At 67.2% G+C, this 18,716-nt stretch overlaps 1 protein-coding gene across 1 annotated transcript in view; it reads right to left on the bottom strand.

The window, feature by feature from the left end:
• Positions 1-118: 118 nt before the first annotated feature.
• Positions 119-18,716, bottom strand: part of EPS8L3 (EPS8 signaling adaptor L3) — a 43,172-nt gene continuing 24,574 nt past the window's right edge. The window contains exons 12-21 of the mRNA XM_075916013.2: positions 17,718-17,782; positions 16,932-17,006; positions 9,887-10,035; positions 9,118-9,226; positions 8,047-8,081; positions 2,703-2,799; positions 2,389-2,508; positions 1,743-1,828; positions 1,383-1,513; positions 119-650 (exon numbers count right to left, since the gene is read on the bottom strand). Coding sequence (XP_075772128.1) covers positions 1,396-1,513; positions 1,743-1,828; positions 2,389-2,508; positions 2,703-2,799; positions 8,047-8,081; positions 9,118-9,226; positions 9,887-10,035; positions 16,932-17,006; positions 17,718-17,782 — 854 coding nt within the window. The 3' untranslated portion in view covers positions 119-650; positions 1,383-1,395. The remainder of the gene's footprint in view (positions 651-1,382; positions 1,514-1,742; positions 1,829-2,388; positions 2,509-2,702; positions 2,800-8,046; positions 8,082-9,117; positions 9,227-9,886; positions 10,036-16,931; positions 17,007-17,717; positions 17,783-18,716) is intronic.

Genomic DNA, 18,716 nt, shown 5'->3' with positions numbered 1-18,716 from the left:
ACCTGATGGCCAGGGTCAGTGGCCGGGCACCAAGCCTGCTGCAGGAGGGAGGTGAGGGGTTGTCCCCCATTCCCAGTCCCCTTCCCAAATCTGCCCATCAGGGGATGGGGACCAGCTGTTGATTCAATCACTTTATTGGGGGAATCAGGACCTCCCTTTCCATGCCAGCTGCTAGCCAAGGAGAGGAAACGTGGCCCGGGGTGGCAGAACCGGCGCTGATGTTACACCTAGGTAGGGAGCAGCCTGATTCTGATCGGCCTGTGCCCAAGTCTCTTCTCACGGCAGAGGAGCAGGGAGAGGTGTCTGCTGGGTTACGTGCCTTGGGGCTGGTGCTGAACAGCTGAGCTATTGGAGACTGGCCCCTCTGTCCTGGGGCCGAGCACTGGTGTCTGGGAGAGAATAAATAGGATCGGTGGAGCTGGCGTGTCTAGCAGGCCAAGGCCCCACTGGGCTAGCGCTGAACAAAACCAGGGAGTGACAGATGTGGGGTCTCTGCACGGGGCAGGGGAAGAGACTCTGGCAAACCCTAGAAGAGCAGCAGGGCTGATGCTGGAAGGGATCGGCTGTTCTTCCGGCCCGGCGTCGCTCATGGCGCTGCTGCTGCCCTGGGGAGACGGTGCAGGGGGAGCCCGCTAGTTGCGAGGGCCAAGCTGGAAGAAGGAAGAGAAGCGGAGGTGTTGGAGGCTCCTTGGTCCCGGGACTGGGCCGTGCGGTGCTCAGGCCAGGCTCGTCCTCAGAGCCAGTGTAGCCAGCCCAGGAGAAAAGGTCCATTAGGGTCACTCCAGAGGGACCTTTTCATGGATGGGCCCCAGTTTGTGGGGGTTTCCCTCCCTTCCCCCCAATTGCACTGTGAGACTGGAATGAAGCCCAGGCTGGCAAGCCCCCATTGGACGAGAGCCGGCTGCGAGCGTGTTGGTTCAGTTCCATGCGGTCGGTGTCCGGCGGCTTCAGCGCTGCCACAGCCCTGGCCCGCCTGGGGCTCCTCTCCCTGCCTTGCTGTGCAGCTGGAGGGGCAGGCGGGAGCTGGGCCGGTGTGTGCACCCAGAGGCGGACAGTTAAAGACCGCGGGACCTTTTGCGGCACCACGTTCAGGGGTCCGTGGGCTGCTGTGGCAGCTGAGCTGGGCTTTGGAGAGCACAGCTGGACCTTGGGCAATAAGCACTGTCGTGGATCTGAGCCTCAGGGGCTCCGGGCCGCCCAAAGCAGCCGGCATTGGAGACTGGCCATGCCGCAAGCCAGGTGTGAATCCCTGAGCCAGGGCCCCGTGCTCAGCTGCCCCGGCCCAGGGTGCTGGAGACAGCCCTGCAGAGCCTGTTGGGCAGGATGCAGTCAGGCCCTGGGAGGCTGGCCGGGGGCATCCAGCCAGTCGGTAGCGGACTCACCTCCAGGGTCGATTTAATGGCGCAGAGCTTGAAGAAGACGTCTCGCCTCTTCCGGGCAGACGGCTGTTATCTCCTCCTCGCCCATTCCCAGCAGCTGGTGACCGCTGAGCACACCAAGGCACTTCACGGTGCTGCGGGGAGACGGACGGACGGTGAGGGGGGCTACCAGCCCTGAGCTCAGCGACCCCTCCAAGGAGGGATTGCAGAGACAGACAAGGGGCTGAGGAAACAGCCACATCTCTGGGGGAGCCGCAGCGGGAGACTGGCTCTGTGGGCAAAGGACCAGCTGGGGGCCTGCTGCGATGCACGGAGACCAGAGGGTGGGGGCCGGGGCCGGGCTCCAGCACTGAGGGGACTCACATCTTGGAGAAGCCCATGTCCTGCAGCCAGGCCGTCACCTCTGCTGGCGTGGAGCTCGGCTGGAGCCCCGGGGAGCTTCTCGGCATCTAGACCCAGAGGAGAGAAGGGGACTGAGGAGTCTCACGGCCAACGAGCAGGTTAATCAAAGCACCTCTGCCCCACAGGCATGGGGAGCGCTCCTGCTCCCCCACCCCCCACGTGCCACAGCCCCACTCGCCAGCCAGTGGGCATGGGGAGCACTTTATCCCCTGCCCCCCACGTGCCACGGCCCCATTCGCCAGCCAGTAGGTGGAGCCAGCAGCGAGCTAGTTGTGGTAGCCACTGGCCTAAGGGGGTGGGCCCAGCGCCCCCATCCCAGCGCAGCGGGGAGGCCCTGCACGTTCAGTGGTGCTGGAACACATTTGGGGTGGGGGTGCTGAGCTCACCCCTACTCGTGTGCGCCCCTCCCCCCCTGCCAGCAGCCAGGACCCTGTGACTGAGCCCGAGTGCAGGGAGGGCGGAGCAGCAGGACGGGAGCCAGGAGCTGGCAGCGAAGCTCCTGGTCAGCAGCAGGCCCAGCAGTGGGGCTCTGGGCAGCAGGAGCAGGAGGCCAGGATACCCCGGCTCTGAGTGCACGACTGCCCCTCGGAGCGGGCGGCCGACCTACTTGGTTTGCGCCGTTCTCCGGCGGCGCCTGGTCCGTGGGCCCCACGATGTTGTTGGGGATGTAGCCCCGCTCGCCGGCCCGGCTCCTAGCCAGCCACCACTTCCGCCGCTGGTCTAGAATCTGAGCAGGGAGAGCGTCAGTCCCATGGCAGGGCCTCTCTCGGCCATTCGCGTGCTACCCCGGAGGCCAGACAGAGCCCAGCCACGCCCAGCGCGAGAGGCGAGGGCAGGGTGCCCCGGGCCAGCCGCTCCACAGCCCAGCGCGCAGCGGGCAGGCCCTGGCTCTGAGCCGACAATTCCCAGTCCCGGCCTTACCTCCAGCAGCTCCCCTTTGGTGACGGTCAGCTCCTTGTGGTTCCTGGCCTGGAAATCGAACATGGCCTGCATGAGCGCGGGGGGCTGCGACGGACTGCTGCAAGGAGACCGGGCACGGAGTTAGAGCCAGGAGAACGGAGCTCTGTGCCGTCTCTGCCCGAGGGTCCCTCCCGCAGCTCAGCTCAGCGCGGCGCGCACCCTGCTCCCGGTATCACGCCCAGGGCAGCGCTGAGCCCGCGGGGTCCCCTCTAGACACAGCTGGGGGCCTGGGCCCGAATGGCGCCGAGGGCCCTCGCGCTCGTCGTCCCCGGGCCTGGCAGGTGCTGCCCCCGGGGCACTCGGCACCTTCCAGGGCCAGGCCTGGAGCCGGGTACGATTGTGAGAACAGTCTCTGACAGGCTCAAGAGCAGCCCGCAGGGGCCAAAGGTGCCAGAGGGACTGTGGCCTGCCCCCAGAGCGGGCGGGGGAGGCGGGATGGCGTGGAGACAGCCCTCGGGCCAGGGGCGGGTGACCCATTTTCAGAGGCAGTCATGCAGCAAGCCAATAAAATGCTGGCGCCGTGTGCCAAGCCAGACTTGCTTGCTGGCTCGCTGGGTTTGTCCTTCTGTCTCTCTCAGACTCGCTTTTGTTCCAGAGATGCGGCCCCATTTCTGACACCGCGGGAACCGCTGCACCCCCAACTCCCTCCCCGGCATCACAGCAGCCTGTGCCCAGCCTGCCTGGCAAGGGGGCCTCTTTGCAACAAGCTGCCCTGGCCCCCACCCACTGAAACGCACAGCTCGGCTGGCAGGCTGACCAGCCTCTGCAGGTGGGACAGAAAGCACCCGTGTGTGCAGGATGCAGGGAACATAGACTGTGTGTGTGTGTGCGTGTGGTGTGTGCGCGCGCACTGTGTGGTGTGAGTGGCGTGTGTGAGTGGCATGTGTGCACGTGTGTGGTGTGTGTTGCAGCATGTGGGGTGCATGCGCGGGGGGGGGGTGGCATATGGGGTGCATGCGCGTGGTATGCGTGGCGTGCGGGGTGCGTGGTGTGTGCGTGGCGTGTGGGGTGCGTGGCATGCGGGGTGCGTGGCGTGCGGGGTGCGTGGCGTGCGTGTGGTGCAGGCGTGCGTGCGGGGTGCGTGGCGTGCGGGGTGCGTGGCGTGCATGTGGTGCAGGCGTGCGTGCGGGGTGCGTGGTGTGTACGTGGAGTGCGTGGCGTGCGGGGTGCATGTGTGCGGGGTGTGTGGCGTGCGAGGTGTGTGGCATGCGGGGTGCGTGGCGTGTGCGTGGGGTGCGTGACGTGCGTGTGGTGTGCGGGGTGCATGGCGTGCGAGGTGCGTGGCATGCGGGGTGCGTGGCGTGTGCGTGGAGTGCGTGGCGTGCGTGGCGTGCGTGTGGTGTGCGGGGTGCATGTGTGTGGGGTGCGTGGCGTGCGAGGTGTGTGGCGTGTGCGTGGGGTGTGTGCGGGGTGCATGGCGTGCGAGGTGCGTGGCATGCGGGGTGCGTGGCGTGCGCATGGGGTGTGTGCAGGGTGCGTGGCGTGTGCGGCATGCGTGGCGTGCGTGTGGTGTGCGGGGTGCATGGCGTGTGCGTGGGGTGCGTGGCGTGTGTGCGGGGTGCATGGCGTGCGAGGTGCGTGGCGTGCGGGGTGCGTGGAGTGTGCGCGGGGTGCGTGACGTGCGTGTGGTGTGCGGGGAGCGCGGGGTGCGTGGCGTGTGCGTGGCGTGCGTGTGGTGTGCGGGGTGCATGTGTGCGGGGTGCGGCGTGGCGTGGGCGTGGGGTGCGTGGCGTGGTGTGGCGTGCGGGGTGCGTGGCGTGCGGGGTGCGTGGCATGCGGGGTGCGTGGGGTGCGGGGTGTGTGGCATGTACGAGGAGTGCGTGGCATGTGTGTGGTGTGCGGGGTGCATGCTTGCGGGGTGCGTGGCGTGCGCGTGGAGTGCGTGGCGTGCGTGTGGTGTGCGGGGCGCATGTGTGCGGGGTGCGTGGCATGCGGGGTGCGTGGCATGCGGGGTGCGTGGCGTGTGCGTGGGGTGCGTGACGTGCGTGTGGTGTGCGGGGTGCGTGGCGTGCGAGGTGCGTGGCATGCGGGGTGCGTGGCGTGTGCGGGGGGTGCGTGACGTGCGTGTGGTGTGCGGGGTGGATGTGTGCGGGGTGCATGGCGTGCGAGGTGCTTGGCATGCGGGGTGCATGGCGTGTGCGTGGAGTGTGTGCGGGGTGCGTGGTGTGCGCGTGGTGCGCGGGGTGCATGGCGTGTGCGCGGGGTGCATGGCGTGTGCGCGGGGTGCATGGCGTGCGAGGTGCGTGGCGTGTGCGGCGTGAGTGTGGTGTGCGGGATACATGTGTGCGGCATGCATGGCGTGTGCGTGGCGTGTGTGTGGGGTGCATGTGTGCGGGGTGCGTGGCGTGCGTGGCATGTGGGGTGCATGGCGTGTGCGTGGAGTGAGTGACGTGTGTGTGGTGTGCGAGGTGCATGGCATACGAGGTGCGTGGCATGCGGGGTGCGTGGAGTGTGCGCGGGGTGCGTGACGTGCGTGTGGTGTGCGGGGTGCGTGGCGTGCGGGGTGAGTGGCGTGTGCGTGGCGTGCGTGTGGTGTGCGGGGTGCATGTGTGCGGGGTGCGGCGTGGCGTGTGCGTGGGGTGCGTGGCATGGTGTGGTGTGCGGGGTGCATGGCGTGCGGGGTGCGTGGCATGCGGGGTGTGTGGCATGTATGTGGAGTGTGTGGCGTGTGTGTGGTGTGCGGGGTGCATGCGTGCGGGGTGCGTGGCGTGCGAGGTGCGTGGCATGCGGGGTGCGTGGCGTGTGCGGGGGGTGCGTGACGTGTGTGTGGTGTGCGGGGTGCGTGGCGTGCAGTGTGCGTGGCATGCGGGGTGCGTGGCGTGTGCGGGGGGTGCGTGACGTGCGTGTGGTGTGCGGGGTGGATGTGTGCGAGGTGCATGGCGTGCGGGGTGCGTGGCGTGTGCGTGGGGTGTGTGCGGGGTGCGTGGCGTGCGGGGTGCATGGCGTGTGTGCGGGGTGCATGGTGTGTGTGCGGGGTGCATGTGTGCGGGGTGCGTGGCGTGCGAGGTGCGTGGCATGCGGGGTGCGTGGCGTGCGTGGGGTGAGTGACGTGAGTGTGGTGTGCGGGGTGCATGTGTGCGGGGTGCATGGCGTGCGAGGTGCGTGGCGTACGAGGTGCGTGGCGTGTGTGGCGTGCGTGTGGTGTGCAGGGTGCATGTGTGCGGGGTGCGTGGCGTGTGTGCGGTGTGCATGTGTGCGGGGTGCGTGGGGTGCGAGGTGCGTGGCATGCGGGGTGTGTGGCGTGTGCGTGGGGTGCGTGGCGTGTGTGTGGTGTGCGGGGTGCGTGGCGTGCGTGTGGCGTGCGGGGTGCGTGGCGTGCGGGGTGTGTGGCGTGCGTGTGGTGTGCGGGGTGCATGTGTGCGTGGGGTGCGTGGCGTGCGTGTGGTGTGCGGGGTGCATGTGTTTGGGGTGCGTGGCGTGCGAGGTGTGTGGCGTGTGCGTGGGGTGTGTGCGGGGTGCATGTGTGCGGGGTGCGTGGCGTGCAGGGTGCGTGGCGGGGTGCGTTGTGTGCGAGGTGCGTGGCGCGTGGGGTGCGTGGCGTGCGTGTGGTGTGCAGGGTGCATGTTTGCGGGGTGCGTGGCGTGCGGGGGGTGTGGCGTGTGCGTGGGGTGCGTGGCGTGCGTGTGGTGTGCGGGGTGCATAGCATGCGGGGTGCGTGGCGTGTGTGGCGTGCGTGTGGTGTGCGAGGTGCATGTGTGCGGGGTGCGTGGCATGCGGGGTTCGTGGCGTGTGCATGGGGTGCGTGGCGTGTGCGTGGCGTGTGCGTGGCGTGCGTGGCGTGTGCGGGGTGCATGTGTGCGGGGTGCGTGGCGTGCGTGTGGCGTGCGGGGTGTGTGGCGTGCGGGGTGTGTGGCGTGCGGGGTGCGGGGCGTGCGTGTGGTGTGCGGGGTGCGTGGTGTGCGGGGTGCGTGGTGTGCGGGGTGCGTGGCGTGCGGGGTGCGTGGCGTGCGTGTGGTGTGCGGGGTGCGTGGCGTGCGTGTGGTGTGCGGGGTGCGTGGCGTGCGCGTGGGGTGCGTGGCGTGCGTGTGGCCTGCGTGTGGTGTGCGGGGTGCGTGGCGTGCGCGTGGGGTGCGTGGCGTGCGTGTGGCCTGCGTGTGGTGTGCGGGGTGCGTGGCGTGCGGGGTGCGTGGCGTGCGTGTGGTGTGCGGGGTGCGTGGCGTGCGGGGTGCGTGGCGTGCGTGTGGTGTGCGGGGTGCGTGGCGTGCGGGGTGCGTGGCGTGCGTGTGGTGTGCGGGGTGCGTGGCGTGCGTGTGGTGTGCGGGATGCGTGGCGTGCGCGTGGGGTGCGTGGCGTGCGTGTGGCCTGCGTGTGGTGTGCGGGGTGCGTGGCGTGCGGGGTGCGTGGCGTGCGTGTGGCGTGCGGGGTGCGTGGGGTGCGGGGTGCGTGGCGTGCGTGTGGTGTGCGGGGTGCGTGGCGTGCGGGGTGCGTGGCGTGCGTGTGGTGTGCGGGGTGCGTGGCGTGCGTGTGGTGTGCGGGGTGCGTGGCGTGCGCGTGGGGTGCGTGGCGTGCGTGTGGCCTGCGTGTGGTGTGCGGGGTGCGTGGCGTGCGCGTGGAGTGCGCGGCGTGCGGGGTGCGTGGCGTGCGTGTGGTGTGCGGGGTGCGTGGCGTGCGTGTGGTGTGCGGGGTGCGTGTGGTGTGCGGGGTGCGTGGCGTGCGTGTGGTGTGCGGGGTGCGTGGCGTGCGCGTGGGGTGCGTGGCGTGCGTGTGGCCTGCGTGTGGTGTGCGGGGTGCGTGGCGTGCGCGTGGGGTGCGTGGCGTGCGTGTGGCCTGCGTGTGGTGTGCGGGGTGCGTGGCGTGCGCGTGGGGTGCGTGGCGTGCGTGTGGCCTGCGTGTGGTGTGCGGGGTGCGTGGCGTGCGCGTGGGGTGCGTGGCGTGCGTGTGGCCTGCGTGTGGTGTGCGGGGTGCGTGGCGTGCGCGTGGGGTGCGTGGCGTGCGTGTGGCCTGCGTGTGGTGTGCGGGGTGCGTGGCGTGTGCGTGGGGTGCGTGGCGTGCGTGTGGCCTGCGTGTGGTGTGCGGGGTGCGTGGCGTGCGCGTGGGGTGTGTGGCGTGCGTGTGGCCTGCGTGTGGTGTGCGGGGTGCATGGTGTGCGCGTGGCGTGCGTGTGGCCTGCGTGTGGTGTGCGGGGTGCGTGGCGTGGCGTGCCCGTGGTCCCAAGCAGCAAGCCCAGCACATTCTGAGCAGGCATTATCTGCCCTCGCAGCTGGTGCCCCGTGCCGCAGCGCTCACACAGCTGTCAAGGGGCAAGTGCTCGGGGCGCACTGCCCAGAGCCTCAGCAGGGCGCCGTGCCCGTGCGGGGACACGTACCTGGGCGAGGAGCGGTTCTGCCTTGCGCTGGGCTGCTGCAGGGCGAGCAGACAGACAGACACGTGTTAGTTACGCCCAGGGCCGGCTCGAGCCATTCCTGCATCCCGGGCAGCGGGCGCGCGACCCATGCGCGGCCCCGCCCGCCGGCGCACTGAGCCCTTACAGCTGCCATCGGGCGCCCCCCCATAGTTGGCGCTCCGGGCAGCTGCCTGGCAAACCTCCCCCTTAATCTGGCCCTGGTTATACTCGGGGTGACGCAGGGACACCGAAGGCGGAACAAGAGCCCCTCGTGGTGCCCACATGGGCACATCCTGGATTGGCTACGCAGCATGTCGCACCCTGGTGGCTGCACCCTGAAGCCTGTCTTGCCAAGCTCTGGGAGAATCTCCCCCGCCCGTTAGCAATAGCAGGGCTTTGACCCCTGCCTGCCCCGGGGCAGCAGCTCAGCACATGCCATCAGCAGGGGCCAAGGTGCACATTCAGCACGCCCCAGTAGGGGCCGTCACCCTCCCCCAGAGACACACTGCACAAGTAGCAGCCTGGCTACGACCTGCAGCCCAGGGCAAAGGGAAAGACTGGCTCCTGCAGAGCTGCCCATCTGCCCCTGCCCCCGCCATGCCCTATGCGCCAATGGTGGTCCGTGGTTCGAATGCATCAGCCCGGAGACCCCCTGGGGAGACAAGGCTGGGCTACTCCCACTTTGCAGATGGGAAATCGAGGCATGAACGCCTCAACCATATTTAGGCACCTAACCCCCATGGGAGTGAAGCACCTGAATACCTGAGAGGAGCTGTGCCTAAGTGACTTGCCCAAGGTCATATGGGCTGTCAGTGGCAAAGCAGAAGCTCACAGCTGGGTCTCCCAAGGCCCAGGCTAGTGCTCTAACCACTAGACAATCCCCTCTCTTACAAGGGGGTCTGGGTCCAAACTGCCCTCTTAGTTTTGCTTCTGTGAGATAAGCCCGTTAGCTGTACCTTCAGCTGTGCCCGCTTTCCAATGGCTGTGCTGAAAGGGGAGTGGGGGCAATGGTGCTGAAAGCGTGCCCCCCACCCAGCCGCTGTGGAGACTCACCCTCTCCATGTGCGTGGCGCTCTCCCGCGGGGTCGGCAGGGGCGGCACCCACCCGTCCGAGAAGACGGGGATATAGGGAGGGATGAACTGGCCGTCTGGGAATTCGGCCCTGCCGGTGGGGGAGAGAGAAAGGACTTGGCTGTGCTGGCCTCCAAAGTGGACCATTAACACTGGGCGGGGGCTGCCCTGAGCCCTGACAGCAAGCAGGCTGCACGAGCAAAGAACAGGTCCCGGGGCCCAGCTCAAGGTCCGGCCTGGGAAGGAGGGTCCACGGGCCAGGGCGAGGGGGAGGTGCCAGAAAGCTCGGTGAATGCGTGCGGGACCAGTTTCTTACAACCCCACCGCTCAGTGCGCCCCGTCAGCCGGGCACTCTGTGGGCTAGTCCACTGCCACCCTGCTGGTTAGCAGAGTGCCCCCAGCGAGGGTTTGTGGAGCTCGTGGTGGTGCACATTTGCACACGCCTGGGCGCATATACAATCATTCCGCACGTGGCGGGGGACAATTAGAACACTGCTGCTGAGCTCTGGCGCAGGCTGGTAAGGGCCGATGTTGTTCGGTGTCTGAGGCCCGTTTGGGAGGAGCTGGCTGTGCCGGTCTCCGGTGCGCCCCTCTCAGGCCTAGCGAGGCTGGGCAGCACGGGGACGTGTGGCCACTTCAGACCAGCAACTAAAACCCAGGCTGCCACTGAAGGGGAAGGTGGCGCCCTTGGGTCCCAGGGCGAGGGCTTTCAGGCTCCTACTGGCCACCCCGGACCCAAGGGTTCCCTCACCTCGTCGTGTGCCAGGCCTTGCCCAGGCTCTTCCAGGTGCCACGCTCCTTCTTCTCCAGACACTCCTCCAGCAGGGCGATGGTGGCCTCCGTCAGCAGGGGGGACACAATGTTGGAGGCCAGGGTGGGCCAGGGGCAGCTGGCAAGGATCTGTGCATTGGGGAGAGGGGCGCTTAGGGCGGGTGCGGAGCTCTGGGCTGCTCTGCAGGGAGAGCTGGAATTGGAAGCCCTCGACGCTGGGGGCAGGGGACGGTTCAACCCCCCTGTGCAGCATCACCCCCATGTGCCCTGTGAGCAGCCGCCCCCACAGCCCTGGGGGATGGACTCCTGCTTTACAGATGGGGGTGTGGAGTCCCACAGAGGGAGAGTGACTCGCTCTCGGGCACAGAGCAAACCAGTGGCAAGCCAGGACTAAAAGCAGGCCTGTGCCTTAACCACTAGCCCTCACTATCACAGGGAGCCACAAGGCCACGTCCTGAGAATATCACTGCCAGGGATCACCTGCGTGTCATGGGGAAAAGTCGTCATGGAACCCACTGTGGGCTGCCCCGGCCCCGCTGAGACGAAGGGGCCTAGCTGTGGAGTTCCTGGCCAAAGCGACAGGCTCATGATGCAGCAGGTCCTCCTGCAGAGTGCGGCAAGGCACTGGCTACAGAAGCCGAATGTCCCCAGGCGGGATTGCAAACAGAACAGCCTGAAACCCGGTGTACTTAGGGCGGCTGTAAAGGTACCGTAGGGGGACCGCTCCCCTTCCTGCTGCGCTGCCCCCGAATCGCTCCCCTTCCTTCTGTGCTGCTCCCGAATCGCTCCCCTTCCTTCTGCGCTGCCCCCGAATCGCTCCCCTTCCTTCTGTGCTGCCCCCGAATCGCTCCCCTTCCTTCTGCGCTGCCCCCGAATCGCTCCCCTTCCTTCTGCGCTGCCCCCGAATCGCTCCCCTTCCTGCTGTGCTGCCCCCGAATCGCTCCCCTTCCTTCTGTGCTGCCCCCGAATCGCTCCCCTTCCTTCTGCGCTGCCCCCGAATCGCTCCCCTTCCTGCTGCGCTGCCCCCGAATCGCTCCCCTTCCTGCTGTGCTGCCCCCGAATCGCTCCCCTTCCTGCTGCGCTGCTCCCCGAATCGCTCCCCTTCCTTCTGTGCTGCCCCCGAATCGCTCCCCTTCCTGCTGTGCTGCCCCCGAATCGCTCCCCTTCCTGCTGTGCTGCCCCCGAATCGCTCCCCTTCCTGCTGTGCTGCTCCCCGAATCGCTCCCCTTCCTGCTGCGCTGCCCCCGAATCGCTCCCCTTCCTTCTGCGCTGCCCCCGAATCGCTCCCCTTCCTGCTGTGCTGCCCCCGAATCGCTCCCCTTCCTTCTGCGCTGCCCCCGAATCGCTCCCCTTCCTTCTGTGCTGCTCCCGAATCGCTCCCCTTCCTTCTGTGCTGCTCCCGAATTGCTCCCCTTCCTTCTGCGCTGCCCCCGAATCGCTCCCCTTCCTGCTGTGCTGCTCCCCGAATCGCTCCCCTTCCTGCTGTGCTGCTCCCGAATCGCTCCCCTTCCTGCTGTGCTGCCCCCGAATCGCTCCCCTTCCTGCTGTGCTGCCCCCGAATCGCTCCCCTTCCTTCTGCGCTGCCCCCGAATCGCTCCCCTTCCTTCTGTGCTGCCCCCGAATCGCTCCCCTTCCTTCTGTGCTGCCCCGAATCGCTCCCCTTCCTGCTGCGCTGCCCCCGAATCGCTCCCCTTCCTGCTGTGCTGCTCCCCGAATCGCTCCCCTTCCTGCTGTGCTGCCCCCGAATCGCTCCCCTTCCTTCTGCGCTGCCCCCGAATCGCTCCCCTTCCTGCTGCGCTGCTCCCGAATCGCTCCCCTTCCTTCTGCGCTGCCCCCGAATCGCTCCCCTTCCTGCTGTGCTGCTCCCGAATCGCTCCCCTTCCTTCTGTGCTGCCCCCGAATCGCTCCCCTTCCTTCTGTGCTGCTCCCGAATCGCTCCCCTTCCTGCTATGCTGCTCCCGAATCGCTCCCCTTCCTGCTATGCTGCCCCCGAATCGCTCCCCTTCCTGCTGTGCTGCCCCCGAATCGCTCCCCTTCCTGCTATGCTGCCCCCGAATCGCTCCCCTTCCTTCTGTGCTGCCCCGAATCGCTCCCCTTCCTGCTGTGCTGCTCCCGAATCGCTCCCCTTCCTTCTGCGCTGCCCCCGAATCGCTCCCCTTCCTTCTGTGCTGCCCCCGAATCGCTCCCCTTCCTTCTGTGCTGCTCCCGAATCGCTCCCCTTCCTGCTATGCTGCCCCCGAATCGCTCCCCTTCCTGCTGTGCTGCCCCCGAATCGCTCCCCTTCCTGCTATGCTGCCCCCGAATCGCTCCCCTTCCTTCTGTGCTGCCCCGAATCGCTCCCCTTCCTGCTGTGCTGCTCCCGAATCGCTCCCCTTCCTGCTGTGCTGCCCCCGAATCGCTCCCCTTCCTTCTGTGCTGCCCCCGAATCGCTCCCCTTCCTGCTGCACTGCTCCCGAATCGCTCCCCTTCCTTCTGTGCTGCTCCCGAATCGCTCCCCTTCCTGCTGCGCTGCCCCCGAATCGCTCCCCTTCCTGCTGCGCTGCTCCCGCATCGCTCCCCTTCCTTCTGTGCTGCCCCCGAATCGCTCCCCTTCCTGCTATGCTGCCCCCGAATCGCTCCCCTTCCTGCTGCGCTGCCCCCGAATCGCTCCCCTTCCTTCTGTGCTGCCCCCGAATCGCTCCCTTTCCTTCTGTGCTGCCCCCGAATCGCTCCCCTTCCTGCTGTGCTGCCCCCGAATCGCTCCCCTTCCTGCTGTGCTGCCCCCGAATTGCTCCCCTTCCTTCTGCGCTGCTCCCGAATCGCTCCCCTTCCTTCTGCGCTGCTCCCGAATCGCTCCCCTTCCTGCTGTGCTGCCCCCGAATCGCTCCCCTTCCTGCTGTGCTGCCCCCGAATCGCTCCCTTTCCTTCTGTGCTGCCCCCGAATCGCTCCCCTTCCTGCTGTACTGCCCCCGAATCGCTCCCCTTCCTTCTGTGCTGCCCCCCCTTCCTGCTGCACTGCTCCCGAATCGCTCCCCTTCCTGCTGCGCTGCTCCCGAATCGCTCCCCTTCCTTCTGTGCTGCCCCCGAATCGCTCCCCTTCCTTCTGTGCTGCCCCCGAATCGCTCCCCTTCCTGCTATGCTGCCCCCGAATCGCTCCCCTTCCTTCTGTGCTGCTCCCGCATCGCTCCCCTTCCTGCTATGCTGCCCCCGAATCGCTCCCCTTCCTGCTGTGCTGCCCCCGAATTGCTCCCCTTCCTGCTGTGCTGCCCCCGAATTGCTCCCCTTCCTTCTGTGCTGCTCCCGAATCGCTCCCCTTCCTGCTGTGCTGCCCCCGAATCGCTCCCCTTCCTGCTGTTCTGCTCCCCGAATCGCTCCCCTTCCTGCTGTGCTGCCCCCGAATCGCTCCCCTTCCTGCTGCGCTGCTCCCGAATCGCTCCCCTTCCTGCTGCGCTGCCCCCGAATCGCTCCCCTTCCTGCTATGCTGCCCCCGAATCGCTCCCCTTCCTTCTGTGCTGCTCCCGAATCGCTCCCCTTCCTGCTGTGCTGCCCCCGAATCGCTCCCCTTCCTTCTGCGCTGCCCCCGAATTGCTCCCCTTCCTGCTGTGCTGCCCCGAATCGCTCCCCTTCCTGCTGCGCTGCTCCCGAATCGCTCCCCTTCCTGCTGTGCTGCCCCCGAATCGCTCCCCTTCCTTCTGTGCTGCCCCCGAATCGCTCCCCTTCCTGCTGCGCTGCTCCCGAATCGCTCCCCTTCCTTCTGTGCTGCCTCCGAATCGCTCCCCTTCCTGCTGTGCTGCCTCCGAATCGCTCCCCTTCCTGCTGCGCTGCTCCCGCATCGCTCCCCTTCCTTCTGTGCTGCTCCCGAATCGCTCCCCTTCCTTCTGCGCTGCTCCCGAATCGCTCCCCTTCCTGCTGCGCTGCCCCCGAATCGCTCCCCTTCCTGCTGTGCTGCTCCCGCATCGCTCCCCTTCCTTCTGTGCTGCCCCCGAATCGCTCCCCTTCCTTCTGTGCTGCCCCCGAATCGCTCCCCTTCCTGCTATGCTGCCCCCGAATCACTCCCCTTCCTTCTGTGCTGCCCCCGAATCGCTCCCCTTCCTTCTGTGCTGCCCCCGAATCGCTCCCCTTCCTTCTGCGCTGCTCCCGAATCGCTCCCCTTCCTGCTGTGCTGCCCCCGAATCGCTCCCCTTCCTTTTGTGCTGCCCCCGAATCGCTCCCCTTCCTTCTGTGCTGCTCCCGAATCGCTCCCCTTCCTTCTGTGCTGCCCCCGAATCGCTCCCCTTCCTGCTATGCTGCCCCCGAATCGCTCCCCTTCCTTCTGTGATGCTCCCGAATCGCTCCCCTTCCTGCTGTGCTGCCCCCGAATCGCTCCCCTTCCTTCTGCGCTGCCCCCGAATCGCTCCCCTTCCTGCTGCGCTGCCCCCGAATCGCTCCCCTTCCTGCTGCGCTGCTCCCGAATCGCTCCCCTTCCTGCTATGCTGCCCCCGAATCGCTCCCCTTCCTTCTGTGCTGCTCCCGAATCGCTCCCCTTCCTGCTGTGCTGCCCCCGAATCGCTCCCCTTCCTTCTGCGCTTCCCCCGAATCGCTCCCCTTCCTGCTGTGCTGCCCCGAATCGCTCCCCTTCCTGCTGCGCTGCTCCCGAATCGCTCCCCTTCCTGCTGTGCTGCCCCCGAATCGCTCCCCTTCCTTCTGTGCTGCTCCCCGAATCGCTCCCCTTCCTTCTGTGCTGCCCCCGAATCGCTCCCCTTCCTGCTGCGCTGCTCCCGAATCGCTCCCCTTCCTTCTGTGCTGCCTCCGAATCGCTCCCCTTCCTTCTGCGCTGCTCCCGAATCGCTCCCCTTCCTTCTGCGCTGCTCCCGAATCGCTCCCCTTCCTGCTGCGCTGCCCCCGAATCGCTCCCCTTCCTGCTGCGCTGCCCCCGAATCGCTCCCCTTCCTTCTGTGCTGCCCCCGAATCGCTCCCCTTCCTGCTGTGCTGCCCCCGAATCGCTCCCCTTCCTTCTGTGCTGCCCCCGAATCGCTCCCCTTCCTTCTGCGCTGCCCCCGAATCGCTCCCCTTCCTTCTGTGCTGCTCCCGAATCGCTCCCCTTCCTGCTGCGCTGCCCCCGAATCGCTCCCCTTCCTTTTGTGCTGCCCCCGAATCGCTCCCCTTCCTTCTGTGCTGCTCCCGAATCGCTCCCCTTCCTGCTATGCTGCCCCCGAATCGCTCCCCTTCCTTCTGTGCTGCCCCCGAATCGCTCCCCTTCCTGCTGTGCTGCTCCTGAATCGCTCCCCTTCCTGCTGTGCTGCCTCCGAATCGCTCCCCTTCCTGCTGCGCTGCTCCCGCATCGCTCCCCTTCCTTCTGCGCTGCTCCCGAATCGCTCCCCTTCCTTCTGCGCTGCTCCCGAATCGCTCCCCTTCCTGCTGCGCTGCCCCCGAATCGCTCCCCTTCCTGCTGCGCTGCCCCCGAATCGCTCCCCTTCCTGCTGGTCTGCCCCCGAATCGCTCCCCTTCCTGCTGTGCTGCCCCCGAATCGCTCCCCTTCCTTCTGTGCTGCCCCCGAATCGCTCCCCTTCCTTCCACGCTGCCCCCGAATCGCTCCCCTTCCTTCTGTGCTGCTCCCGAATCGCTCCCCTTCCTGCTGCGCTGCCCCCGAATCGCTCCCCTTCCTTTTGTGCTGCCCCCGAATCGCTCCCCTTCCTTCTGTGCTGCTCCCGAATCGCTCCCCTTCCTGCTATGCTGCCCCCGAATCGCTCCCCTTCCTTCTGTGCTGCCCCCGAATCGCTCCCCTTCCTGCTGTGCTGCTCCCGAATCGCTCCCCTTCCTTCTGTGCTGCTCCCGAATCGCTCCCCTTCCTGCTGTGCTGCCCCCGAATCGCTCCCCTTCCTGCTGTGCTGCCCCCGAATCGCTCCCCTTCCTGCTGTGCTGCCCCCGAATCGCTCCCCTTCCTTCTGTGCTGCTCCCGAATCGCTCCCCTTCCTTCTGTGCTGCTGGCAGCGCTGCTGCGTTTAGGGCTGGGCAGCTGGAGACCGTCGCTGGCTAGCTGGGATCCCTGCGCTGGCCGAGCCTCCTCCAGCCGCGGCACAGCAGGACCAATGGCCTGGGGTGGTGTTGCCACTCTTACTTTGCTGCTGCTGCCTGTGGCCAGCAGCTGCCACTTTCTGCCCCCCAGCTCGGAAGGGCGCAGATGTAAGGGCAGCGATCCCGCAATCCCACTGAAGAACATTGCGGCCTCCCTGCAACCCCCCTCTCGGGTCGGGACGCAAGCTGAGACATGCTGGTCTCCACAGGGAGATCCAGAGCCAGCACCTCGCAAGCACCAGTGAGTCCAGGGGAGTGGGATTCCACCCTTTGTGCAGCTTTGCAGTGGTGGAAAGCACTGCAGGTACTTACGGACACGCAGGCTGCGTCTACACTGGCAGGATTTTCCGGAAATGCTTTTAACGGAAAAGTTTTCCATTAAAAGCATTTTTGGAAAAGCGCGTCTAGATTGGCAGGACGCTTTTCCACAAAAGCACTTTTTGCAGAAAAGCATCCGTGGCCAATCTAGACGCAGTTTTGTGCAAAAAAGCCCCGATCCCCATTTTCGCGATCGGGGCTTTTTTGCAGAAAACAAACTGAGCTGTCGTCACTGGCCCTTTTGCCCGAACGGGAGCAGAATAGTATTTCCGCGAGAAGCACTGATTTCTTACAGTAGGAAGTCAGTGCTTTTGCGGAAATTCAAGCGGCCAGTGTAGACAGCTGGCAAGTTTTTCCGGAAAAGCGGCTGATTTTCCGGAAAAACTGGCCAGTCTAGACACAGTTTTCCTGGAGCCCCCAATCCAGCTCCTGGTTGGGGGTCATTCTTCCCCGGGAGCTGGCTGGCTTTGTGCCTCTGAAGTCAGTGTGGGGCGCGGTTCTCCCGATGCGGGTGGAGCTAAGCCAGTTGACACCCGCTCCGCAGACCCCACGGAGACAGAACGAAGGCCAGTGTCAGGGCACTGTGCCTGGCAGACGTACTGGCCAGCCCAGCAGGCATGCGGGAGCCGGCCCGCCGAGCAGTCGGTGTGCGGCCCCCGGCCGGCTGTACTCACCTGCGAGAGGGTGGAGAAGATGAGCACAACCAGTTCCGGGGCACTGGGCTGCTGCATGTGAGGTTTTAGCTTCCCCTGTGCAGACACAAAACGTGGGGGAGGCTTTTCTCCTCGCTGCCCCACTGCCCAGGGAGGGGCCGGCTCGCGGGGCAGCGTGCGCACAGAGGGTCTGGCTGGGGAGTTGGAGCAGCACCCCCACTGCAGGGCTGTGCCATAGGCGGGGTTGCTGTAGCGGCTGACCCCAAGTGAAAGGTGTGGGGCAGGCTGTGGGGCTGGGTGGGCAAAGCAGACATGCCTGTCTAGGGCTGCAAGGAGCACGATCAGCACCCAGCTGCAGGGGAGCCCACCTCACCGCTGATCAGCTGTCCCAGACAGGAGCCGCTCAGCAACGGGATGGCCTGTCCCGCCCCACGGCTGGGACTCCCCCGCTCCGCACAGCCCGGGCCAGAGGGTCTCTGCTCTGCCCCACCAGGACAGCAGCCACCCCCAGCTAGGATTGCCAGGGGTCCGGTTTTCTACCGGACAAGTCCAGTATTTGCGCCCTCTGTCCGGTAGAAAAAATTCAGAAAATACCAGACACGTGCAACGTGCAATGTGGGGATCTTCTGAATTCCCGGCTGGGCGCCGGACGGAACCCTGGCGGGGCGGGGGAGCAACTGGGAGGGGGGCTGGGATAGGCGCTGGGAGCCCTGTGGTCGCGTGCAAAAGCCAGGCAGGGCGGGGGGGGCGGGGGCGGGGGCTGGGATTCCCTGGCCTGCTCTGCCCCCCGCCGGCGCCCCGACCTACCAGCAGGTTTAAGGCGTATTTGATCTTCTGGACGCAGGCCTCAAACTCGGGCTGTGGGGGCAGCACTGCGGGGCCGAGGGGAGAGAGGGGAGGGAGGCGTCAGCCGGGGGGCCCTTACGCCTGCCCCCCAGAGACACCAGCAGGCAGACAGACAGACTGGCCCACGCAGCTCTGCTTGGGAGTGGGGCCCAGTCCGTCTGTCCCCCCGTCGCCCTGCTCTCCCTTGGTCCCCCCACCTCGCCCCCGGGCCCCACCCCTGCCCCAGAGCCACCTCGCCCCTGGGCCCACCCCTGCCCCACAGCCACCTCGCCCCTGGGCCCCACCCCTGCCCCAGAGCCACCTCGCCCCTGGGCCCCGCCCCTGCCCCAGAGCCACCTCTCCCCCGGGCCCCACCCCTGCCCCAGAGCCACCTCGCCCCTGGGCCCACCCCTGCCCCAGAGCCACCTCTCCCCCGGGCCCCACCCCTGCCCCAGAGCCACCTCGCCCCTGGGCCCCACCCCTGCCCCAGAGCCACCTCACCCCCGGGCCCCACCCCTGCCCCAGAGCCACCTCACCCCCGGGCCCCTACCCCTGTCCCAGAGCCACCTCGACCCCAGGCCCCCACCCCTGCCCCAGAGCCACCTCTCCCCCGGGCCCCTACCCCTGTCCCAGAGCCACCTCGACCCCAGGCCCCCACCCCTGCCCCAGAGCCACCTCTCCCCCGGGCCCCCACCCCTGCCCCAGAGCCACCTCACCCCCGGGCCCCACCCCTGCCCCAGAGCCACCTCACCCCCGGGCCCCTACCCCTGTCCCAGAGCCACCTCTCCCCTGGGCCCCACCCCTGCCCCACAGCCACCTCTCCCCCGGGCCCCACCCCTGTCCCAGAGCCACCTCACCCCCGGGCCCCACCCCTGCCCCAGAGCCACCTCACCCCCGGGCCCCACCCCTGCCCCAGAGCCACCTCACCCCCGGGCCCCTACCCCTGTCCCAGAGCCACCTCTCCCCCGGGCCCCACCCTTG

The sequence above is a fragment of the Pelodiscus sinensis genome, chromosome 27 (genome assembly GCF_052426305.1).
Source record: "Pelodiscus sinensis isolate ZL-2025 chromosome 27, ASM5242630v1, whole genome shotgun sequence".
Lineage (NCBI taxonomy): Eukaryota > Metazoa > Chordata > Testudines > Trionychidae > Pelodiscus > Pelodiscus sinensis.
The sequence above is the reverse complement of the archived record's forward strand: the minus strand, read 5'-3'. Positions and strand labels throughout refer to the sequence as shown.